The sequence below is a fragment of the Melopsittacus undulatus genome, chromosome Z, assembly GCF_012275295.1.
Source record: "Melopsittacus undulatus isolate bMelUnd1 chromosome Z, bMelUnd1.mat.Z, whole genome shotgun sequence".
Lineage (NCBI taxonomy): Eukaryota > Metazoa > Chordata > Aves > Psittaciformes > Psittaculidae > Melopsittacus > Melopsittacus undulatus.
In genome coordinates, this window is record NC_047557.1 from 33504190 (window position 1) to 33530928 (window position 26739).

General features: G+C 37.2%; 1 protein-coding gene across 1 annotated transcript in view; it reads right to left on the minus strand.

Annotated features, from left to right (window-relative positions):
• NFIB (nuclear factor I B) overlaps positions 1–26739 on the minus strand; it is a 64736-nt gene that overhangs the window by 34665 nt on the left and 3332 nt on the right. The window contains exons 2-5 of the mRNA XM_031054355.2: positions 19549–19617; positions 17291–17411; positions 15414–15532; positions 357–488 (exon numbers count right to left, since the gene is read on the minus strand). Coding sequence (XP_030910215.1) covers positions 357–488; positions 15414–15532; positions 17291–17340 — 301 coding nt within the window. The 5' untranslated portion in view covers positions 17341–17411; positions 19549–19617. The remainder of the gene's footprint in view (positions 1–356; positions 489–15413; positions 15533–17290; positions 17412–19548; positions 19618–26739) is intronic.

Below are 26739 nucleotides of genomic sequence, written 5' to 3' on the forward strand. Positions count from 1 at the left end.
CTGGTATTTAAATACAACAGTCACAGCAACATTAATAAAAAATGATGTAGGCAGAAAGAGGAAACACAGGGAAGATTTTTCCTCTGTCAGCTTCTTCATGCAGTCTACAGCTCATTTTATTCACTGGTTAATCCTAAATCCTCCTCACTGGCTTGCAGCAGTCAGACTACCTGAACTGGGTTTAATGAGCATTCCTGCAAGTATATTCCGACTTCTTCCATCTCTACTCTTATCAGTATTATAAGCAGAACTAAGTCTCTAAGAAAGTCTGCAAAAATGCATCGCAATCTGATTGTAAGAAAGCATAACAGACCAAATGAATAGGGAGGTATTTCTTCCTCCTCCATAACCCTCACCACTGTGTGCAACTCCTGGAATTCCTGGATGGTGATGCTGGGGAAAAGTGCTCAGTCTCGGTGAAGAATCCTGGGGAGAAGTAGGACTAAACAAAGGCTTTTCAGGTTTCTTCATTGTAGGAGAAGACATATCTGCAACAGAAAAAAAACATTAGCTTAGAAGCCTGTCTCAGGATGCATCATTTTGTAAACCAAAGATATTTTTTTTCACTGTTCTTGCATAAATATTATTTGGTGAACCAGCTCCTGTATGACCAATAAACTAATTTTAAACTATTGCTTTCAAACTTGAGAATGAACAATAATCCCATAACTGGTCTTCATCCTGCAAAACAGAAACTTCATTCCTTTCATTCCAGAAAAGCCGAACAGTAAAGAAATGCATGTCTTCAGAACCTCCCTAGGCACTTCTCAGCTCCCCAGAACATCACCAAATCATCTGCTCCTTCAACAGCCACATAATCTTTATTGCATTTTTTTAATGGAACACCTACATTCAGGTGTGTAGGGTAACTGCCATATGCATGCTGGTTTATGGTATTTATTACTTTGTTATTTCAAACCCATCCCTTGCCCTTCCCAAAACCATAATGAAACTATGTAACTTCCCTAAGAATAAAGGCTACTTCAGCTTCTTTATTACATTTTTCCATGTCTCAAGTAAGGTATTCCTACCGTTCCTTCTAGTTTCCCCATCAAAAAAAAAAAAAAAAAAAATCTCTTCAGAGCTCATTGTGTGAAGATAACATACTAGTAGGGACAAATGTATGATTCCTATCATACAGGGTTACTGATATTGCATAAAGCAAAAGTTCTGGATTACTCCTGAATGTTTAAACTAATTACGTAACATTTGTTGGACATTGCACCAAATGATTTCAAAGTATAATATTTTATAGGATACCCATCAATATTCTAAGTGGGTTCCATTTAAAATCAACGGGACCAAATTCATGTTTAAAGCAAAGGTAATTTCTTAAGTACTTTACTGGACTGGGGCCATGTTGCAGCTGACTTTCCTACACAGACTACGTGACATAGTGAAGCCCTTGAAGTGATTTTGGCACTTTCAATATTAGCACACCATATTGTGCTTTTCTGAGTGGACATACAATCATCTTGGAAGGCAAACACAAGCCTGCAAAATGTAAGCACCTTACCGAGACCAAATTGGACCAGTGCATTCTGAGCTGCATGGACATTAAGAGGGGTTTTCATCATAAAGCCATACTTCAAGCAGGAACAATCAAATCAAGAGACCACTTGCCTACTCTGCCCCATCCCGTTATCACACCCTGCACAGGCACAGGCACCAAACCCAAAACAGACTCTGTCAGTGTCCCTCCGTCATACCCCTGCAACTGTCCTGCTCCCCTCTGGTCCTCACTATAAGTCTGCTGATTTTCCAGAATCAAGGTTCACCTCTTCAAGAAGGCTGCTGAGAAAGGCTTTTATTCATCAGAACATTAAGCAAGAGCAAGGAATTGCTTTACAACACAGCAATTCACTACTATTTCAGATTTAGCAGATGTAACAAAGGTTAGTGCATGCTTTTTATTATCCTGACATGTTGCAATTTTATATTGTTATCAAAAACAATGCTGACAGAGCTACCTCTAGCTCTCTCAGAAAAATTTGGTAAATAAATTGTTCAGAAAGAAAACAGAGCAATATTTTGTTTCTTTGAATTTATCTGCAAGTAGGAAAGACAAAGCTGCCAAATGGTTAGTACTGTTGAATGCATTCTAGCAAGCTAAGACACACTTCTTTAAATAGTAAGACTGGGGTTTTAAATTGATTTTTGCATAAACAATGATAGGATGGTATATTGATTCTGGAATGGTTTTCAAGTATTTCAGTATGTTTTATTTTCTTCTGAAATGAGAGCCCTAGCTTCTTCATGTAAGGCCCTAGTTCCATCAGAGCAAGAAAACTCTCACACCTCCACAACAGATGTAAGGTTTTATAAAAGTCTGGGACAAAATTAACCAGCTATTGTCTTTATACTGTGGTTCTGTGCATGCAGTCTCTGTTTCTGCAGAAACACTGCAATGTTACAGCTGAAGGAAAAAAAAAAGGAAGAAAAAGAGAAGTGTGTCTAACAGCTTCCGGACACAGCCTCCCACTACAGCACTGTAGTCTTCAGCAGTTGTCACAGAACTTTATCAGTGACCAAATAGCTTGTTGACCCTAGCACATATAGGCAATGACAAAAGAGAGAATGTACAGTTTCATTTTATTTCAATCTAGAAAGACTGTGCTTAAGTCTCTCTAAGGGAAATCTTTTCCATATGTAAAGCTCATATTCAACAAAAGAACTCATGAGAGAAAGCTGCTACCTCCTGAAGGTCTGCATGCATCAGCAGCTCTGATTTTTGGAATGCAACAGGGGTTTAATTTGTTTGGTGACTGTTACTTCATTAAATAAGCAAAAGTAGTTTTGTTTTTCAAAGTCAAAATATTTTAGTTGCTTGAAAGAAGTATGCTATTATGAAGTGCAATGTAATCAGATTATCCATTAACCCTCCAGTGGCATCACTAATTTGAAAATAATCTACTGAAAAGGATTTTGGTGAGTATAACCCTCACATTTGCTTTAAAGATGCTCAATTTATTCCTGCTCCTGCTTTATGGAAGAATTGTAGTTAGTGTGTAGAAAATTAACAGCATAAATTATGAAGCAAATGCAATTTACTTCTCATATAGAAGACTTTCAAGGTGAATGCAACTGATAGTCAGGAATAGAAAATTCATCCCTCCCATAAAATACTTGTAACCCACCTAAACAGCAACTTTAATGTATATTACGCAGCACACTAAAATTAAATACTTTCAGAAGTCTTGTTATTCATAACATAGGCAACTGAAAAGAATAATGGCTGAAGTACAGCCAGCAGATTCGTTGTTAAAACAACACACTTCGCATTGAGAAGTAATTCAGATAGCCCCGTCTCCCCACAGCCTCCGTGCCTCTCCCCATGTGTGCATGGCCATCATAACGAAGCATTCATGCTCCTGTCACTGCTAAATAACAGATGCAGCCGGTGGGAGACAGAACAATAACTGTTTGTATACGTTCAGAAGAAAGGCTGCAGCCATCTCTTTCTTGACCAAGAGAGTAGGCTTAGAGCTTTAATAGGAAGTTACACAAGTTACATTTCTTTGGAGTTACCAGTTACAAAAACAAAAAGTGGAAAAAAAGGAAACAAATGCAATGTACTTTTTCACTGCCTATAATTTTGCTCAGAAGAAACAGTGCCTTTAAGTAAAGCAGAATGAGTTAAAGGGGCACTGAGACCTCATATGATTTTACTAATAGTTTCTATATAATAGAAAGCACATATTTTTCTCATTTTAAAACATTTGACTTTTTCCACATCAGGAATAATAGTATAGTAGCTACATAGAGCTTAGTTATATACTCATAATTACATAATGAGTGACAGAGGTCACAAAAACAGGCCACTTGCTCTCAAGTCTGTGTCAAAGTTTCAGGATTGAGGTTCCAATTCTTATTACTTTGAGAATGAAAATAAAACTGCTTTAAGTGTGATTTATTTTTAATCTTCTGGAAGAAATGCTAAGTCCAGATGAAAAGCAGAAAGATGCCAAAAGCACTCAGACAAAATCATCAGAAGGTCAATGTTGATCAGACACTGTGTCATGTCCTGCTGACAATTTTCTTCAAATATGGAAAAAGGTTATTTTTGTTTTAAATTCACAGTGCTGTTCTAAATTACTCTTGCCTGTATCTGTATTCTCATATTACTGTGCAGATACAGTATGTATGCACCCAAACAGGTGGCATGATATACATTTTAAAGCATCACATCAAAGAAAAAAGGGTTTATGCAAATAAAAAGAGTTAGATCATCTGCCTACATAGGAAGACAGAAGAGCTGCTGTGAAGCATAGTGCATGTAGCCTGTTCATCAGCAGCTTGCACAAATGGTGCTCCAGATGTATAGCTGTTTAAGACAGCCCAAGGCAACAATTTTGATCAATTCTAATGTGATAAAATGCTGCAGGGAAAGTGTGCAGAAACGTGTTTACATCAGCCTTTAATTAAACTGTTGTTCACTTCCAAACAACCTTAGGAAACACTAATGAGACATGAGTTTTGGTAATTTCCTTATCAAAGCAAAGACCCTCTTCTTCAGCCTGAAGCAGCTTGTCATCCAGGCAGTTCCCTGGATCAATGTCACCTTGGCACACCACTCGGCAAGCCACCTGTTAGCAGAACTTGGCTAGAACTGAGCAGTGATCCAGGGCAAGTTCAAACATTCACCTGCCTGCTTCTGGACACCTGATCTACTTTCCTGCTCACCACCATAACATGGCAGCTTCTCGTCCTTCCTCATGAGACATGCTTATGAGCAGAGTAAGAAGAAATCATAAACAAATATTAAATCTCTTTTAATGCAGTTTATTATTTTCCTCTTCTTATTAGTATGTTTTTTATTACTTAGTTTAACAAGTCTTTCTTTACAAGGTATGCTCCTGTAGACAACAATCTGTAAAAATTCATTCACAAGTCATTAGTATAGCATCACCTCCAAGATAAGACAAGGTTCAGCTTACTGCATATATAACCCCTGTGAAAGCAGGAAAGCTATGGAGCCATAGCACCACCAGCAATCTGTAAGAGTTACAGTTTTAAACAATCAGGTCTTTTCCCAGAAACAGCACCTAGTGTAGCCTGGTGGCAGATACACTACATACGTCACATCCATCTGTGCCTCACTTTCCACTGCCTCTAACACAGCTGGTGGGTATGCTTGTGTGAAGCATGTGTGAAAACTTAAGTAAAACTTTAAATTCACATTGGATAGCTGGATGATGATGATGAATTGTGACAAATACCACTGTGCTCACAAGAACCAGTTTTGTTCTACACCTCTGCATGTGACGAATAAGCAGAGCCACTCTGCACGAGCAGAGCCACTCTGCACAAGCAGAGCCAGCACACTGATTTTCAGATGTGTTCAGTCCAATTTCCTTCATCCATGTAAGCACCCTGTATTTCTCAGATGTAGGTCTTAATAAGGCACCTAACACTGAACATTGACAGCTGTGTGGCTCTAAAGCACAACAACCTCTCATTTGTAAGAAAAAGGCTTTGCTCTATCTGTCCTAAGGACTTGGAACAGGGGCTTGATGGAAACCAGCAATCCTGAAAATCAAAACATTTTAATTCATTTATCTTCTTCACAAAAAAAAATAAATGGTGGCATATTTTTGTGAATAAACAGGAGAGAGAGATGTGCCTGAACAGCTTGGTGTTTGAGATACTTGATGCCTAGAATAGAGAAAAACTTGCTAGAATTTCTGTTCAGCATCAGGCAGAGCAGGTTTTGTGTCTAGCAAAAGTGAAGATCCTAAACAGAAACTAGGCTAGAATTTCTCCCAATGCCATTTTCAGTACTGCAAGCTGGTGAGCAGACTACTACCTTACCATTCAGCAAAACAAGAGTACATTTGTTACACTACTGTATTATTTCCTTGATCATTCTCTGTTAATCTTTTCTAATAAATTACACTATTTTATTTTGCATTGCTCCATAACCATTAGTATATAAAAGAGAAGAAAGTGATGCAAGAACTTTCAAACTGAAATGTGAGAGTCAGAAACCCTTTAGATGGAGTAAACATGTCATTCTTCTCATCCTTTCCCACATGTGAACTTCCAAAATACTGTACGTTACTGCCAATGGTTACATTCTGTGGGAGGTGTTGACTTCGATGGTTTTTTTTTTCCTCAACAGAAAGTGATTTTGACAAAACATAGAGGGATTGTATTTACCTGCCTTTATACTTCCCACCATACTAGGGGTGAAGATGAAGTGGGGGGTTGTAAAATCCAAGCAAATCTGTACAAACAAGTTTTAGGATGCTTTTTGTTGCTCTGTGTGACTAACTGTAAAAAGCTGTACAACAGAATTTCTTAATTGCATTACTGATTATCCTACTTATCAACAGAAAGCAAATACAACTCAGTACAGTTTCTGTTAAAATTATATACACTAGCTTTTGAAAAGTATAATTCTAATGCATGGTTATTTAAGTTAGGGTAATTGAGAAAGCTTTTTTTTTAATTTTTCAGTTTTAACAAAAAGCAGTTTATAAAACAGAAGAAGAGGAAAGATACGATGGTCAGATTAGACCATTAATATTAAATATGTACATATCAAAACCATCCATATCCCAAAGTAATTTCAAAAAACATTTAACTGTAAGACAGGACATACACACCTAATCCCATAACAGGTCTTTGACAGTGGCATATTACATGTAGTAACTGCCTACTGAAGAGATTATTTCTATTTAATTTACATCTATTTCCCTTAAGATTAGGCTGCAACTATGGCATGCTATTCTGCAAGAATAGTGGGTGGCAGCAACTCTTCATTCTCATCCTTCAAACCCACTTTGTCACTCCCCACCAGAAAGTAACAATAAGCCACCCAGGAAAGGCTCATAATCAGCATGACTATGTTACCACACCTTCATGTTTTCTTATGATGAGAAAAATATATTTTTTTTCTCATGCACTTATCTGCTGGCATAAAGCTGGCCAACCTTCCTCATGTGACATGCTTCACACCAGAAGCATTGTCCAGGTAGGAGACCCCCGAGACACAGGTGCCATCACAGAGGCCATGGGGAGCTGGGCTGTTCCTGTTGGAGGGAGGTGAGAATGTCTGCATCAGCCCTGCAGTGCCCCATGGGGTCAGCAAGAAGAGTGACAGGTTTCCTCTATTCAGCTTCTCCTCCCTCCCTTCTTCCCACAACTTGAGAATCAGTTTATCTAAGCACCTGCACAGCCCATCAGATGTCATATGGGAAGTACTTAGGAGTAACTCAGAGCTCAGTGGGGTAGCTACCTTTTAAACATAGAACAGGCACTCCAAGTAATAAGGCTGCCTTAAGAAATAGAGATAAAAAGTATGAGACAAAAAATACAGTATTGCTGCTACAAAGAATGTACTATAACAAACATATACTGCCATTAACAAAACCCATATGAGGCCCCAGGTACTCTGAACTGCTATAAATAACCCTTAAGCAGCTACAGTGTACTTTAGGTACTTGACTACCTTTTTATTTAACTTTACACTTCAGAAACAGACTGGGCCATTTCGTTACTTATGAATCATTGTTAAGAGATGTGATATCAGTAGAGCTCTGTGAGCATTACGGGATACTGAGAAAATCTAATTAAAAGCCAAACTAATTATAGACTTTAAGTACATTTCAGTCATTTATTAAATTATCCTACAGAAAGTCATCCAAACAGCAAGGAAAAATGCCCATCTCATTAATGCTGAGAATCCAAAGACCTTGGCCAGAAAATGAAATCAATATTGCAACCTTAACGGCAAAAGTCAGAAAAGTATTTCCAGTTTCTAATGCAGTAAGATTAAAAGAGGCATTTGAGAGAAAAAGAAATGAAAGGAAGTTGTTGATTTAGAAGCATTTGGGTTATGGCATCTCCTTTTTATTACTATTATAGTCTCTACTGGTAACAGTTTAGGATGGTTTAATAGATGTTCTATATTAATTTAATTGTAGATCCATCTAGGGAATGGTTTTGAACTGAGATAAAATCATTAACTCACACTGAAATATACTACTCTGATCAAGTTTGATACAGTTCATATGAACACAGTTAAAAAGAGTAACTAAGAACCTTTTCAAACGTATCTATACATACAGCACAGAAACAAAGAATCTATCAATCAAGACAGAAAGGAGAGGTGCCTAAAAAAAATTACAGTACATGGGCTAAATTTATTTTTTCCATCTCATGGATGTACCACAGATGTACTGGGGAAAAATGTCAACACAGGTACCTATGATGCATGATGTACTAAATACCTATACTTTTGGAACTGATAATATTCTGCACCACATAGGTCAGGTCATACAGAATTATACTTATCTTACAATTTCTGATAGATGCTGATTGGTTTCAATTATACTAATGAAATCTCTTATTCAGCAACATTAGAATAGGACAATTACATGTAATAGTTCTTGAGCCAAATCTTGCATTAAGACATGCATTTTATCATTGATTTCAATCATAAGACATTTTGCATCACCATCAAGGTAACAGGATGTTGCCTAGTACATAGCTCACCACAGAATAAGTGCTATGCATACAAGAAAAATATCCATTTGCACTTATATCTTTCACTGATGTACATGAGAGATGCATGTGCCAGCCCTTAGTGTATTCAAGTCACTAATCACACATGGAAAACATTAAGTAATAAGCCTTGCCACAATACATGACTCAAAATAAAAGACAAAGAACGTATAATGAGATTTTTTACAGTTACTTTATTGAGCAAATAGCAGCCATTTCCAGGAACGCAAAAAAAACCAAACCTTTTTGAATGCTTCTTACTGCATCTCCTACTGTATTTGTCTTTCTGTGTCTATTTCTAAACATTTTATTACTCTTCATTCATTCAGAAACTGCAGTGTACATGGGCTGAAGAAGTCAGGTCCCTGTGTTACCCAGAGCAGAAACTCCCTCTTCTGCTACTCTGAGTATTTGAAGATAATCATGAACAAGTTGAAAACTGGCCTAAAGCTATTCTAAACACAGAAAAACAGAAGTAATTTCTGTTGCTTTATTTTTTGAGTGAATATGAACTTACCATTCTCACCCTATAATGGAGGATGTAAACTATTTTAATGTGCAAGCAACTAAGATGTTTTGCTGTCCTGTTCATGAACTTTTTCCTCTTTCTCTGCCTTTTTAATTAAATAAGCATTTGAAAGCTCCTTCACCTATTTTTCTGTACCTAGTGCTTTTCCACCTCTAATGATAAAAAAGCAATTTTAATCTTGATGAAAACAATCTTTAAATTATTTTATGTGCTAGGAGTTTTTCTTGTGAAATTGCCACTATGGAAAAAAAAGGTAAACCAATTCGCTATTGATTTTAAATTTAACTATCATGGTAGAACTGCCAATTTTTCATGAGCAGGAACAATGCCCATGCATTGAACATTGTCAATGGCTTGTTCTGCAACCAGAAAGAAGAGAACCCAACTTCCAGCCTCTTAGGCAACTTTTCTTTTCTAATGCTATTGTTTTTTATTGTTTGATGCCACTTTTAGTAGCCAAGAGGCTAAGAGAAGCCATGACTAAGAATTATTTCTGGAAATGCACTTTGAAAAGTTATCCTTGATAAAAAGTACCTCTTAATGTATGAATATGAAGTTACAAAAACTTACCAAGTGGCAGCATTTGACTACTGTGCACACATTATACTAGTAAGAAACAGAAAATTCAAAAAAATCCATAAGGTATGCATGGGTATATGTATATATATATATGTATGTGTATATGTGTACACATTGACTAAAGAGTATTTTGAAATATTAGAAAATACAAAGGCAGATGTAACAGAAGTTACTAACAAAACATAAATTGCTTTAAAACATGCTTTGACATACAAAGATTTTGAGAACTCAGACTGAGTCAAAAACACAGAAACGCATTTAACAGATATTCATCAAGGTAAAACTTTACAAGAAGAATTCATCTGTTAGATGGAGACTATGAGTTTCTAAAGCATTAACCTTCAGAAGAAACACTGGGAGCTGGAAAAATTCCTGAACTCTGTCCCACACAGGCCACCAAAAAGCCAAGGTGATCTGTTACTGTTCTCAACTCCTGCACCATGTTAACTACTTCCTCTTTTAGTTCCCTCACTTCAGATATAAGAACATCCATCTTTGACAGTTGATGAGAAGAAGGCCCAAGAAGAAAAGAGCCATTGGGAAGGATCCCAATGGGGAAGGAATGTCCAGTAGGTGGGGAGAGAGAAAAAGGGGACAAGTGTCCAGATGAGGGGTATCCAACAAAGGGGGTCGGGACCTGAGAAGTGGAGGGTCCAACAGCTGCTGGCCAATCAACAGGTGAAAGCGGTCCAGCTGTTTCAGTTTTAATGGTATGCTGGCATCTTGATTCTTGACTGTTGGCAGAGGTGGGTGAGGTGTAAGAGAGTGAACATGATGAAGAAACTGTAAAATTAAAATTCACTTCATTGTATATTGACATTCAGCATTTCCAAACACCTGACTACTACAGAAATACACATGAATCTCTCCACTTTCATCATGACCAGCGTGCATTTTATTTATTTATAACATACACAGTGTTATAACAAATCTCAAGGACAAATACTGAAACGGTATGCAATTATGCTAATGCACTTTGTCAAGCTAGCTTTTAGAAGGGAAGCCATAGGTTCCCACAATGTGATCTGTTCCTCTGTTATTCCTGATTCCCTATAAGTTACGGAAAAAGTATTGATTTACTTACCAGTTAATAAATCAAGATGTTCACCAACAGTTCTCAGCCTACTAGATTCTCCCTATTTTTTATTCACTGCACTAGTCATTAGTTTCATTACATTTTTAATAGCTTCCTCTTCTAAATGGGAAATATAAATTTTTTTACTTTTTTTTTACCATATAAAATTTCTAAAACACCTACCAAATTTACTCATGCAGCAACTTCCATCTGCTTCAAGAAGTATTATTATAATACTGCAGAAACTCAGGTTTTTTCAACAGAGAAAAATGTAAAGAATCCAGTAACAGCAACCTCAAAAAAGGAAGACTGGAAGAGATTTACAGAAACTACTTTTTAAATCTAAATATATTTCCAGTGGGTAGAAATGTAAGATGTGATCCAGATATTACTGAAGTTATTACAACATTCAACTGGAAAAACTGAGGTACAAGAGAGAACAAGTAAATTCCACAGAATCTGGCAACAGACACAAAAATTGATCTGCTAATTGTCATCTTAGGGCACTATTTTTAAGTAATGCACCAGTCTCAGAGCTGACTTTCCACTTTCTTAGGCTTTGGGATTTTTGGAGGATGATTAGTTACTTGGAAAGCTAATGGTAGAAAGAAGGTTTGGGAGTAATCTTTGCCGTTATAAACCTTCCTATTTGCTCTGCAGGAAGACCTCACACCTGCTTCAAAATTCCATGCAAATAGAGTTTTAGTTTGGTTATGCAAATAGAGTTTAAGTATTTTAACATAGCAAAAGCAATGGCACAAACTACAGAATCTTCCCACAGTGGTTGAATATATGTAAACTCAAAAACAACACTGCAAATCCACAGTATTTTTTAATCTGTTTTTGAAGTTATTATACATACTCTTTTGGTTACATAGATTTTTAGAATAGTCACAAACTTTTGCAAGTCAATGAAGTAAACCTTCAGTGCAGCATCACAGCTTCCAGGCTTTTCTTCCATAAGGATTTATCATGTGACTTCAATAAATACAAATAAAAAGTTATTTATAATAGTAATTTTGGTTAATTAGAGGGGGGGATTATATTTTTCTATCAGAACAGTAACATTCATAACAATACTACAGCACTGGATAATGAATCCACTGCTTATAACCCTTTATAGATTGATTTTGACCAACTTTATGCCACCTAATACTCCTGCTTTTCAGATACGCTTATTTATTTCTGCCCAGAATTATATATTTAAACATCTTCCAACTTCACTACATACATCTTCCAACTCCACTAAAATAGACTATAAAACACAACATCTGTAAATTTTGTCAAGTTTTGGAAGTGGTACAAGAGGAAGAAGGTAGGTAACAGCACAAGGACAAAGCCTGGAGTTATAAAACTGGAAGTAAAGTGTGGTGTGCAGAAGATTTTGTTGGAACAGTGCTAGATTTCTTTTTCTTAGTTTCACAAATGCATATCCTGGCTAAACTACAAGTACTCCTGTAGTCCTGTTCCTGCCCCTCATAATGCATGCTTGCAAAGTAGAGAAGCTGTAGAAGCTATGAGGATTACAACAGCATCACTCATACAAAATAACTCCTTTCCTGATGTATACTTACCTACTAAACTACGATATTTATTTTCCACAGCCATGAAAGTTTGATCTAACCTGTATCATCCCACTGCAAATTTTAATTTCTCATATTTTTAATCTATTTTTTGAGACACCACCCAGAATATTGTGTTCATTTCTGGAGTCCCAGACATAAGAAGAACCTGCTAGAGGGAGTCCAGAGGAGATCCGCAAAGATGCTCAGAGGGATGGAACACCTCTCCTGTGAGAGCCTGAAGACAGGCTGAAAGAGTTGGGCTTTTTCAGCCTGAAGAAGTGAAGGCTCAAGGGAGACCTCAGAGCAGGTTCCAATGACTAATAAGGGATGATGAGAAATCTGGAGGACTTTTTACAAGGGCATGTAGTGATAGGACAGGGGGGAGGATGGCTTTAAACTGAACAAAGGAAGATTTAGATTAGACATGAGGAAGAAGTTCTTCACTGTGATGGTGGTGATACACTGGCACAGGCTGCCCAGAGAAGTTGCGGATGCCCCACCCCTGGCAGTGTCCAAGGCTGGGTTGGACAGCGCTTTGAGCAATCTGTCTAGTGGAAGGTGTGCCTGCCTGTTGCAGTTGGGTTGGATCTAAATGATTTTTAAGGACACTTCCAACCCAAACCATTCTGTGATTCTGTGTTACCCATTAATTTTTATCTAAATCTTTCTATCAGAATGGTTAGATACCCCCTAGACATCTATGAAACTCTTAACCTTAACTCTTAACTCTTAACCTGTTTCAGCTATCATTGTTTTACATTGTTTAACTTAGGTATGCAGACAAAGAAACTAGATCTAGTACAGGTCAGAAGTTAAGAGACTTGTTCTGTCAGGTTCAAAACAATGAAACTGAAATCAGTATTGCGATATCTTAATATTGACCTTATTTCTGATTTTTTTTTCTCCTAGAAAAGTTAAAATTGCATCAGAGTGAAAGTGAGTGTTTACTTAACAATAAACATGATACCTCTGCATATTCTCATTGGTGGGTAATGTGAAATGATTCATATTTCTGGTGCTGATGACCTTTGGAGACTGTCTGGAAAAATAGTGCCTATTGGGACTATATGAACATCCTCTGGCAAAACTGCGTGAACAAAAATGTGAACCCAAATGGCTTCTTTTTTCATTTGTGCCTAACCTAAAATGACACACAAATCTCCATGCTTGAGAGGGAAGTACTACCAGTAAGCTCTCTGGCATAGAAAACCACCTCCAAATTTCTATTTCTATCATATTTGTGCTTGCAGGCATAGGGAAACAGAACATAGGTTTTCACAAATACCCTTTCTTGGTAAGACTTTTGTATCCAAAACAAGCTTTCCACAGATAACATGCTAATATGAAGATAAGTACCTAACAAATCCTCAGCAGAACAAATATGCCAGGAGCTGCCAAATACCCCTTCCCAGCGAGGCCAGGTATGGACAAGCACTGCGCCCACTACCTCACAGTGTTTCCACAGCAGCAGGGTAACCTTAGAAAGTGAATGCAGCCAAACATAAATGGTTAGGGGCAGAAAGCTTATGCTGCCTTCAGTGTAATGGTTTTCACCATACAATGGTGTATGTGTCTCTCTGCAGAAATGGAAGAACATCTTAAGGATAGAAAAAAATAGATCCCTCATAGTGTCTTAAAGAAAACCCCTCTGCCAGGGTTCTGCAGCTCCTACAGTTCACTCAGTAGAACAAAGGGACTTCATTTCACAAGTGGGGATATGTGGTGACCACTTTACAGAGGAACTATGAGCTGTTTATCCCACAGCTCCAAAAAACACTTACTTGAAAAGCACAAAAATTGAGGTGCAAGCCTGTCTTTTAGGAAAAGTCCTAATAAAGTGTCAGGTAACAGTCATGGAGTGAAATATTTCACAACAAGCAGGAAGATTCTGGCTTTTAGAACTGCTATTTTGCTGTTTGTAAGTTTGGATACGCAAAGCCACAGGCAAGTCTGTTTTTTTATTTTAAATTCAACAGTCAATGCAAACAGACAGAAACAAAAAACATCAGGGCCTCCATAACAAAAAGTACAAAATAGTGAAGGAAAGACTAGTAACATTGTGTAAGGGCAATAGCCTAATGATGAGAACACAGACGGACGGTAAGCTGAAGCAGATTAAAAGGAGACCAACTGTAAAAAAAATTGAAAATAAAAGGCAGTTAAATACCCATCACATGCTACCTTGCTCACACTGATGAAAGAAAAAAATCAGCAGGCAAAAGAAACAAAAAAAAAGACTAAACCAATCTAAATATGAGTTAAGGCCAAAGGTCAGTTGGTCACTGAAGAACTGAAAGCAATGATGAGCAGTGGACAGTGAAAAGGGGTGCAAACACTGGATGATTAGTAAAGGAAGCAACAGCATGTCTTTTTCTCTGCTTCGCTTCTACATACTTTGCTGTATATTTCCCAGGCTCTCCAAATAGCTGCAGCACGTCAGCCACAGGATCCATTAACCAACCATGTTCAAATACATGTGAGTTTAAGCATATACTCACATCACAAAAGTGAGAGAAAATACCATGCTGGCATCTAGATTTATAAAGATTAAGATTACATGAGGGAAAGTTATGAGAATTAATTTTACTGTTTTGACAGCCGTAACTCTATTCTCCACACAAACATATTCCTATCTTCTGATAACCCAAACGACAACAACACCCTTTAGCATGTGGATGTAGTCCCACAGAGCTACATGTGGGCTCTTCAGACAAGAGCCTATTGGACCTTTCTGTGTCACAACATCTGGACTGAATGTACATACAGCATTCTGTCATGGAAAAACAAGAACTGAGTAAACTCATGTTGACCCAACCACCACATAGATGTTTTGCTTTTTACCTGAAACCACTGTACTCAAAATCCTGCTGAGATCATCACAGTATTCACAGTATCAAGTACCTCACTTGCACACATCTTTTCAAACTATTGATAAGGCAATGACCAGATGGAAAAATTATTATGTGGTTATTTATAACATGTCCTGTTGACTGCTGGTTATAACCACATTTATGAAACCAGAAAATACATATTTGAGACAGAAAAATGATTCCTCTAAAATGCCATCATTTTATTGTGGTAATGAAAGCGCAGATGCAGTGATGTATTGTATATTTGAATAATATACTTGAAGGCAAAATAGTCCCATGTTACTCACCTTGATCTCTTTCATGCCATGTCCGACTCCCCGCAGCTGGTGAATTTGGAGAAGGATAAAAGTCTCCTGTCGGGCTTGGCTCCATATTTTCATCTATGGAGATAGTTTTGGGTCTTTTGCTGTTGAAGTAATGTGAGATTTGGCAATGAATATGATACACAGCTACTAATGGAATATAGACTGCTTTGATTACAAGAAATATTTCAATAGAAAGTAAAGTAGAAAGTAATTCAAGCATGCAAAGCACAAAAAAGTGGATATTAAAGCTTACATTAACTTAGATGATGTTATTTAATAATATGCAATGCAGGCATGTGCTTGCATTTTCCACAATTTACTATTTCAAAGATGGCATGAATGGGTAACATAAAAGTCTACCAGCATTTGGCTGAACAAATAAGAAACCAGTTCCTGTAATGTACCAGTGAAAGGCTGTGTCATGAGAGTGTTAAATGCTATGCAGAAACCACAGAAGTAGAACAAAGCACTGGAAAACCATGACTGATACAGGTAAAGCAGAAACTTTTCTGAATGTGTTAATAAGGAAAAAATGTAGTGTAAACTGAAATACAGTAATGTATTTCAGCAGGTCAAAATTCTAAGCTTTTCAAAGACTTTTCATTTCCGACTATTTTAATTAAAACAAAAACAAACAAAGAAAAAAAAAAGGCCCATATTTTAAGTCCCCTATATAAAATCAATGGACACTTCAATACAGTGGAGGGAGTAGAAGCTTCTTTGTAACAATATATACTGAAACTGTTATGCTGGCTGCCACAGAAAACCAGTGTGAAGATTTTAATGGTAGTGGTGGTATTGTTGTTAGGACAACACTGTGAGAATTAACTCAGCCATTTCTAAAATGTAGCAGGTGAAATGCCAAGCTGAAAATACAGTGAAATGAAATTGGGAATATGAGCACCAGAAGCACCAGACACTAGCAGAAAAACACCCCAGACCCTAGCAGTCCTGTTAAACCCTATACCACTAGGCAGATATTTGCTGACTCACTGGATTGCAGAAACATGGGGTTAATGTGAGGTTCTACAGTGCTTATGATTTCATGGTACATCGGACAGTTTCAGGAAACCAAGGGGCCCTAGGGGCATGACTGTACATGATCTGGGAGTCAGAAGGAAGGCACAGCAGGTTCTCCATCTCTGTGGCCCACCAACTGCTTCTGAGGGAGGGAATTTTGTCTCTTTTAAGCACTGGGAGAAGTGAGCATGTTGAAGCAAGGAAGAAAGAGGTTCCTCAGATCAAATTGCCTGTAACAGGCACATGGAGATCCTTGAGAAAAAACAAAGAGCCTGTGACTACCTCACATGCTCCTCATTATTCCTTCTGTGCTAGGAAAATACCCCTTGTAAGGGGAGGCAAGAAACATACTTCATGAGCTAGGGTGATCCCATGGATGAAGACATCTTTTCTTTATGTACATGTTCTAACGCTTTTTCTATAGGAAAGTGTATCTGTCCAACATATCTTCCAAAATGGAGGTCCAAGAGGTAGCCCTCTAAGACAGCCTTTGAGTGTGAAACTGCCCTGTGTCACTGAGCCCTGCCAGCTGCTCGACCTTCCTGCAGCAGTTTCAGGACAAGTAGCTGTTATCTTGGCTGATGATTCTGTGAGCACTTCAAACCCTGACAAATGTTATTATCATCTTCAGTATCAACAGCAATGACAGGCAATAATGACACTGCTTCAAAATCTGAAACATAGATACTTGTATTTAGATTATGGTAACATACGTAGGCAGCCTAACTCACAAAATCAGAGGAAAATCATAAAATAGTTACTTGTTGACAGTATTTGTGAATTGTCTCTCCTAGACTATTAAACCTGGTTTCACTTTAGTATTTATGTCAAATTTTTACCTGCTTGGTGGAGAGGACAAAGACCTCTGCAGATTTACACCCGAATTCATATCATGGTAATATGGCTGGCTTGGAAGCTCTCCAATTGGGAAATTCACTCCAGTTCCTTGGGTTATGGGTGCTGAAAAATACATCATCATAATAAGTCAAATACATTATTCTATCTTTTTTGCCATCTTTTCATTTTTAACACTGGGAAAAACATCAAGATGTTACTACATTTATCTAATTTCCTGCCGCTTGCCGAAACTAAGTATGGACAAGTTCTATCAATGTTTATATATCTAAAAAAATGAAGTATCTTCCCCAGTCCTAGAAATCCCTTAGCAGTTATGCAGACATAATGTATTTTTTGTATAATAGGTACCCTGGAATCATCAATATAAAAAAGGTAACACAAACATCAGCACAAAGTCCAGCCTCCTGTAGAAGGAGTTTTGTAATCAGTGAGGCAAGGTTTGTAAGGATAGCTAACAATATTCATTAAAGAACTGAAACAAATGGTAAGAACAAACCTGGGGACACATAAACTCATTTTCCCTTAGTGCTAACTCTTCTATATTAACAACAGTCTTCTGTGCTATCAGTATGTTTTGTTGTCTCCTTTATCTTTCACCCAGTACCACAGGTACCGCTCTGCATGTGTATTTCTACGCACAAACACATACACTCAATGTTATCTTCACCTCCTTACAAGAGTGTGTGTACCGTACACCTTGGTATTTCACAAATAAATTATATGTTATACATTGTGGTGTATTTACCTTTGTTCGCTGTCTGTGCATTGTGCATTTTAACTACCTTTGGCACTTAAAAGAATAATTGCATGTTGTGTAATGTATCTGAAGGCTTGTATTTTCCCTGACAGTTAAAGTACACCTCTGTTGCAGCTTGAGGTTAAACAAATGCATGGTGAGAAATCCCACAGAAACCACATGCTTTAAAGCTTATTATTACAAGTATATTGTGTATAATAGCTGCAGAAGGTACAATTTCATAACATGACTACAATATTGATTCTTTTTTAATCTGAATGTCCTGATACTTTAAAGTGTATTTAATCACCTGACAACTAAAAGAAAGCTGCATTTCATACATCCTCAGACTCCTACATCAGAAAAGCGGTATCTTCAGCAAGTACAAAATAGAGTATGTCCTAACACTGCAGGATGGCAATTTTGTTGAAGGACTTAATATAATTTTAATGTTGTTGAATATTAATTTCTGATCACAGCAAATTAAATCACACATTCACCTTAAGCTTCACTATGTTTATTAAATTCTTAAAGCATCCTCACCTGGCATGAATTAATTCATGTACAAAATTTAGACAGACAGTTTTGGAAATTTGTGCCCAATCTTTTTTTTTTTTTCTCACCTCATCAGAAAAGGGATTATTTTCCTGGATCTTTCAGTTGTTATAATGCTGGTATCACCACTGCAGATACTTCTAACTATGATTTTTAAGTTTGGGGTTGGGTTTTTCTTCACTTCCTAATGAAGTCTTAAGAGAAATACTTTAATAATGTTGTTATGGAGAAAAGAAGTGTTAAGAAAGCAGTGTCAAATGAAATATATGCTGGCTTTATGTCCTTTTTACAGCAGATTCTTAGGTGTTAACAAAATAGATGTTATTTACGTTCATTCTGAGGGGTTTTTTCTGCAATAGAAGTTTCACCTGACCTTTTTTTTTTGTATTTTACTTTTTTTTATGTTTATGTGCATAACACTTCTGATGCCAAAACAAGCAAATGTAATTAAAAACTCAATTACAGCCAGTACTACGAGTAAAAGAAACACTACTGAATTATAAATTAAGCCAGTCGTCCTTTATATCCATGCTGTGATTTTTCTAAGACCTACAAATTTAAAAACAGACTAAAAAAATGATCAGATAACTTGGTAAAATCCAAGGATGTGTAAGAGAACCTTAAAAAGCAGCAAGTCGAACAAATAGAAGGTTTTATTCCGTATGGTAATTTTATTGACATACCAGTCCTTTAAGCTGTGCAGTGGGACACATAACAAATGGATTCGATCTTTAAATATTGAAAAGACAAAAGATTTCTGTTTATTAAAAACATGCACAAGATGAACTGTAATACTGTGGTCATAGATATGAATCTGCGCCGTTATAGACATTTTCTATGAATCTCACATCTTGGGAAGTAAAACAAACTTCCACGACAAAAAAAACCAAACAACTTTTCTTTATTATAGCAGGCTTTGTAAATGATTAAATGAAAATGAGAACTTACTTCTGGACACCCTCACAAGTTCTGACACGTTGAAGACTCCAGATTTTACAAAACTGTCCTCAAGGTACACTGAAAAAAATCACAACATCATAATCAGTGTAATACGAAGATTAATAAATAACCACCGACAAGTTTACACACTAGGTAACAGCATTATCAGGAGTCCCAGAACTATAATACACAGCCCAAAGTACACTGAAATGTAATCACAGGATCTAATGAGAGCTGAAATTCAGGCAGAGGAGCAAAAAATCTTGAAGAGATGTGAAAAAGCAAAATTTTCATGTGTGTATGAAAACTAACAGGCTATATACTAAGGCCCTAGCTAACCATCCAGAAAATGTCTAAAATCAAGTTCCTTTTATCAGTATCTTCAATTGTTAACATTAGTATTCAACTAAGGACGGTATCAGCAGGACTAATTGCACCATAGAACAGTCCTGTCTTTGCACACATTTCTGTTAAACAGATTTTTACTTAACTCTTACCCTGCTGATAGTGACTCTACCACCTCCATTACCAAATCATCATGTCTGAGGCAGATGAGGAGTTTACTGTTATTTCCCACATAAGTAGGAACCTGGCAAAACAACTGAGCTCTTCAGTGGTTGGGTTTTTTTTGTATAAATGCTGAATTATATATCTAGAAACCTATATTAAAGAAACCATCTATTATTGGTTTTGTATTGTTTGCTTTTTCTAAGATAAATGTATACGATATACGTTTACTGCCATGAAATTCAGGCACAAATTGGAGTACTGCTGGTAATCAAGACTTATCTTAGCAGTGTAACTAGACAACGTTATAAAAGGGGAACTGAGAAAGCCAGGTTTCTGTGGAAGTCTTATGTCAATAATCACTGCATAAGCTGACCTGACTCAGTCTGGGGCTGCATGACATCACAGTCCTTCCAGGTAGGAATGCAAATAATTTACCAACAGAAATATTTAGATCTATACTGTGTGCACATTTCTGCTCCAACAGTATTATTTTCTTATTTGTTTTATGTGAGACGTTGCACTATGAATTTCTTATTGTTTTCTCTCTGGTCTCTTTTCTGAATTAATGCAGCTTTTTTTTTTTCTTTTGGAAATACACTGGTAATTTTCTGTTTCAAATGCTTGAATGAGTAAAAGCACTCTAAATGTCTAAAAAATCAAACAAAAAATGCACCTTCTGGAATATTTACTGATTTGGAAAAGAATGGTTCAGTCTTTAGGTTTCTTTAGGCAATTACTGCTTTCATCTTCAAGTAATTTAAGAAAACACTGCCATTATAATCAGAAAAGTGACTGCAAAAGCAGTACACTTCACTTGAGAGATCTGTCCTTAGTACAGCTGGAGAAATTGCTACTTACTTTTCAGGGTCAGTGAGGTCAAAGGTAAAAAGAGCAGTTTTCACTGCTTACTAACAATTTTACTAGGCCCACAGAGCCACCTTGCCCAGCACCTCTGATCTTATTTACCAGTGCAGGTATAAATAAAGACAGCACCTAACAAACTGAAACAATGTGAGTGCATGGAACTGGGCACATTTCCTGACATCTGTTACAACTATACATGAATGTCAGCCTTTCCCAACTAAAAAGCCAACCAAGGCACAGGTGCAGAGGTCATGCAGAGCATCATAGGCCCATGGAATCATCCTGAATGATGTTACACCAATGCCACCATCTTCTCATCTTCCAGTCAAAATCACTTCACAGGACATCTCTGCATGTGTTCATTTCCACTAGAAGCTCTGCAGATCTCCCTCTCTTATTTCTTTACTTCCTTTCACATTATTCTCCATCTAATTTTCAACAGCTTCTTTCCATGTACATTACTTTTTCCTCTCCCATAGTCCTTCAACCTGTCTTTTGTCAGCATCTCTGCAAACTTACTGCAGTTCGTAAGTAGTAACAGCTTTTCTCTTTTTCTTGCACCTTTTCTCCATGTATTTGTGTGGATGAAAATATGACATGGCTTCTCAAATATTTACTTCTTTATTTAACATAATTTGGCATATCCAAACCATGAAAAAATGGTGAAGAGTTAATACTTCTTTTCCCTTCTTTCCCAGTTTTCATTTTTTAGCCTAAGAATGGGCAAACTGGATGAACACTAATAATTTCTCTGACACCAACAATCTTTCCCTTCTCTGCCTATTTCCTCCAGCAGGAGAAATATGCAGTAGTACACGAAGGAACATTTCCCAAGAAAAATTTGGTTTCTTGATTTTAGTTGGCCTGCAAGCAATGTGTGGCTTGAAGCCAGTGTACAAACATGCAGCCAGCTCCGGAGCTGGTAATGAGACAAGACTGAACTTCTCGGCTGATTATCCAAATACCACTACTTTGAAGCACAACTTCCTTCATTCAAGTCAGGCTAACTTCAGAGATAAAACCAAGTGCAGATTGGTCAAGCTGTAATTACAATGAGAAAAAGTCCCAAGGCTCATATTCAATGAAAGTTCCCATATATGATTTTATATGTAAGAGCACATATGTATACATGTATAAACAGACACAGGTGTTTAATCTTCAGGCTTCTCTCATGAATTGTCAGGCTTATGTCACTGGCAATACTGAGAATACCCACATAACACAAAAAAATCAATCTGATCTAATGCATTTGTCTTCTTGTAATAATGAAATGGAAGCAGGGAAAAAAATCTGCCTTGAGTGGTACCAATACTCATCAGTCCCTCACAAAAGGATGCATTGTTGACTGATGGATCACTGTCCTTCACCCAGGTTTCACCCTGCCTTGGATGGTCCTAACAGGGAAGGTGGATTCCAGTGGTGCTTCTGAGTGCAGAAAAATAAACACTGTATGTTCAGTTCCAGCACCAGTGAACCTCAACTGGTTAGGAAGAAAATCCATCATGAGGGTGTTACAGAACTGTTCTTGGCTCCCAGCTGTGCAATAAGAAAATGTTCTGTGCCATTAAACCACTGTAATTTGTTGCAGAAATATGCACTCTACAAATGATATAATACAAACAGCAAGACAGTATACAGCAGGACAACAATATAGGACATTCTGACTTTATGGTGTGAGAAACTGGCTTTTACATTGAGAAGCTGATCTCCCTACTGAGTAAGAGTTAAATTCATATTCACATTATCACATTGCATGCAAGAAAAAAATATGTGGTGATATTCCATACAGTGCAGCTCTTACTTTTTATGAAGTATTCCCTAATGCACTGCCTGCATTTATATGTTAAACAGCCTTAAATTAGCATTCTTAGTGTGTGATTCTGATCTGTTCAGTACAGAAACTAAAGCACTTGATAACAGTCTATTGTTGTATTCCTTATAGGGGATTTACTACATCTTTTGATGGTCATGATAACACTTTTCTGTCTTTATTGTTCAAACCGTCCAATGCAAACACTGAGTACCGCCGTGTTCTAAAACCATCTTATGACACTCCCTGAAATACACTTCACTAATTGTCATTACACTTAAAAGTCTGAGTTCTAAAACAAAAGATCACTCCTACCAGAAACACTATAGTGCAGTTCTATATGAACAGTCAGTAACTTCCAAAACCATAAATAAGAGTGGGCCTTTTTTCTATATTTCCTTTTAGGTTTTGTACAGGATCAGCATAAAAATCTGCCTTCTGTCCTAACATTTATACAGACTCAGTTCTAAAAAAAATACATTTTCCAAACAACATTACAATGACCAGACCAGTGTCATCAAGGATTAAAGGCAAACAGGTTAAGCCTAACAGCAATTCCGATCAAGCTTCCCCTCATACAGTCAGTAACAGGAGAAACTTTCAGTAATGCCTTCAACTGCAGCAGAAGTTATTCTGTTTGAGTCCTTCTACATATTTTCCATTCTGTTCTATGCTATAACTTCAAGTGCTTCAAGTACAGGCTTTTAATCATGCTAGGACTTAAAATGGAGGGGGGAGGGAAAGTTGTTTGAACCTAATGAAAAATATTTTCAGTTTGCACTAGCATGTACCATAAAGGGCTTGTTCTCACATTACTTAAAAGCTTACTAGTGACGTCTGGCTTGACAAATCTTTAACCAGGCTTTTTATGTCTTCTGATTTCATTGTATTTTTATGAATAGAACGTCTGTTTACATTCTGTTGCATATTGACTAGTGCCAAAACATAAAATTGCTTCCTGGCATCATTAAACATCTACTTTTTTCACTGATATAGCCTCGATTTTGAGCAACTTGCAAACAGCAGTAAGGATCCAATTAGTGCAGGAAACAATTTGCATTAATGTATTTTTGGATATTAAGTCTACTTACTTTTGCAAGTAAGACAGGTTCAGCATCTGTCTAAGCTACTGTGAGAAGAGAGGCTGGAAGCTTTCGTACAAGATACTAGCAGTGAGCTAGTTATGCAACTTAATGTTCTTGGTGCTCCCACAGGTTGGTTTGACTTCTGAAACTGCTACAGTTAAAGACTAAATCATTTCACTGTATAGGTCCTTTTGTTTGAGTCTTTCAAAACTGACTTTTTAAGGATCAGCTCTTGCTGTTCTCTGCAATACTTGACTTCTACAGGAAGCTCTTTAATATCAGCAGGAATCCTAGTGGCATACAGCTACTATTCACAGTCAGAACCAGTACTGAGAACTTAGTCTCATACTGCCATACATACAGTTATCATACTTCCAGTTTGTTTTCTTACTGTATGCATTTTGAAGCCACTATCTTACAAAGACTACCAGAAACAGGTTCCCACTAAACCAGAATTATTATAGGCAGTTAAAGGTGGATAAGATGAGCCAAGCAATGACAAAGAAGATTTCACCAGTGATGTCATTTAAAACAGTTAAACAAAGGTCTGTCCAGAGAATGAAGCTAGTTTGGTTGCTGCACAATTGTCTCTGGCCTTCTTGCATACCCAGTTTGTTTGTTGTTTTTTTTCTTGTAAGTTGCAATCTTGTTGTAACTGGGACACAAAAAAAATATGCTGCAAAAAGATCACCTGGCTCCACTGAAGTTTTTAAGGAACTAAGAAGCTGTCTGTGCCATTTTCAAAAACAAAAGAGATTTTCAATAAACTCAAAGTAATAACCAGAACTATAATATCCTTCAATGCTGGAGCAATTTATAGAAGTAAACACCTGGTTTAATAGACTGTGGAATACACATACAGGAATCCAAATAGTCAGATACGCAAAATGTAGCAAGAAACAAAAAATAAACATGCATGCTTACTGCCTTTTACTTCAGAGGGTCTTGGGTTATATACAAACTACAGCCAAGATTTAAAAATAGGCTGGGGAAGCTCTATATTTTTAAGCTGCTATAGGACTAGCAGGTACCAAAGAGGAATTTTCTGATGCCAAAGTAGATTTCTAGAATTCTAACTGGTAATATAAGCGGTTTTAGTAAATTTTTGTGCATGTTTTGAAGAAAAAAAAAATGCACTCACCATTGAACACAATGGTATCAGAAGAAAACATGACATTAGAAGTAATCACAGAATAATTTATTTATACTGTAAATTCATATAGAAGGATAGCCAATGCAAATTCAGAGGTAATGCTAAGCCAGTAGACAGTAGCAATTACCTACACCAGAATTCAAACCAGTACACAAGGCCAAAAACTCTTCCTCTTGGAAAAAGAGGCTGTATGATCTGTACAGGCTTCTGATTGTTGAGATAGCACAGCTGCACACTGCCCTCAGAATGCCCCACCTGGCTCAGGGCTGAGAGGCTGACAAGGAAGAGCATCACCTCTCAATCACTGGCATTACTAATTCATAGAGCATTTGGGAAAGGGAGAACTCCACAGAAAATCAAGCCCTGACCAAACCCAACCCTGTTTTATTTGAAGATAACTATCTGAGATGACATGGCCGCAGGCATACAGGAAACAGCAAGCATTTCAGAATACCCACTCCCATGCTGAAAAGGCGATGTGAATATATGATTGTTCAAAGACAATTCTGTCTGAATTCCCAAACTGCTGGTATGGCATCATTGCTTCCACAAGAAAAGCCACTTACGATGACAAGGACAGGAAATATCTCTTCAATTCCTATTAATTAGGGGGCTAATTCCCGATCCACAAGAGGATAACTGGCAATACAGTAAAATAATGAAACCATCTGTGTTCTGAGTCATTCAAAACTTAGTCATTTGCTTATTGCATTTCCAAAAGAGAGCAAAGGTTGCAAACACATTACTTTTCAGAGATTATTTCTGAAACTATACATTCTGCAAACTGAAATATTTCTATCTAAATCAGTCATATACAGGCAAATTTATTGCACATTACTTAGAGTTTGATCCAAAAAGAATGTTCTCCTTATGGCTGCTAGCCCACATGAAAGCACAAAAAAGCCTTTGGGGCTCTACAGCTGCAAGAAGGATTTGCATATTTAGAGACAGGTGAGGCTGGTTGCAAGCTTCTTGGCAACACCTTATTTAATTAGGAAAAAAAAATAAAAATTAATAGATGGTGATTTCATTCAAGCCTTCTTTGGAAATGGTTCCCAGAATAAAATTTCTGATCAAAACAGAGGAGTAGAACCAATTCCAGAGCAGTGCGCCTGGGAATGGGGATTCACGCACCTATGCCTCATTTAGATTAAGGATTTTCTCACTAGATGGATTCCCTGACAACAAATCACAGGTTTCTGTGGGGGGAAGAAGAAAGAAAACAGTGAGAAGGAATGAAAGGTGAAGAGATAGTTTCTCAGCCTCTCTGTCTAAAAGTGTGTCACCCCACAGAAATAATGGAATATTCGCCAGCACAAAGGCTCAAAACAGAGTCATCTTCATTCCTCATTTAGCTCTGACTGATGTTAAAGAGTTCACAAATTTATATGAAAATATTCCTTTGACCAGCTAAAAAACTGCTGTTAAACAGTTGTTTAGTATTGTTAATGCTGTTAATTTATATTGTTAACATAAATCAATAAAGTTTGCCAAGCAGCAACCTCACACCAACAGCAGACAGCAACTAACTTTATTAATATCAAACAGTTGTGGCCAGAAGGCAGTAAATAAGGGGGGGGGGGGGGGGGGGGGGGGGAAAGCAGAACAAAACCTAGATAATTCTCTACTAGAAGAACTGGCTTGTAATGGCTGTGTCACTGGAGAACAAATTGTTATGGCTGGTGTCAGTATCGTTAGCATACTAGTAGTTCTAGATGTTTTTCTACTCACCCTCATAATTTTCTTATGCCTAACTGATGAACTTACTGAAGGATCAC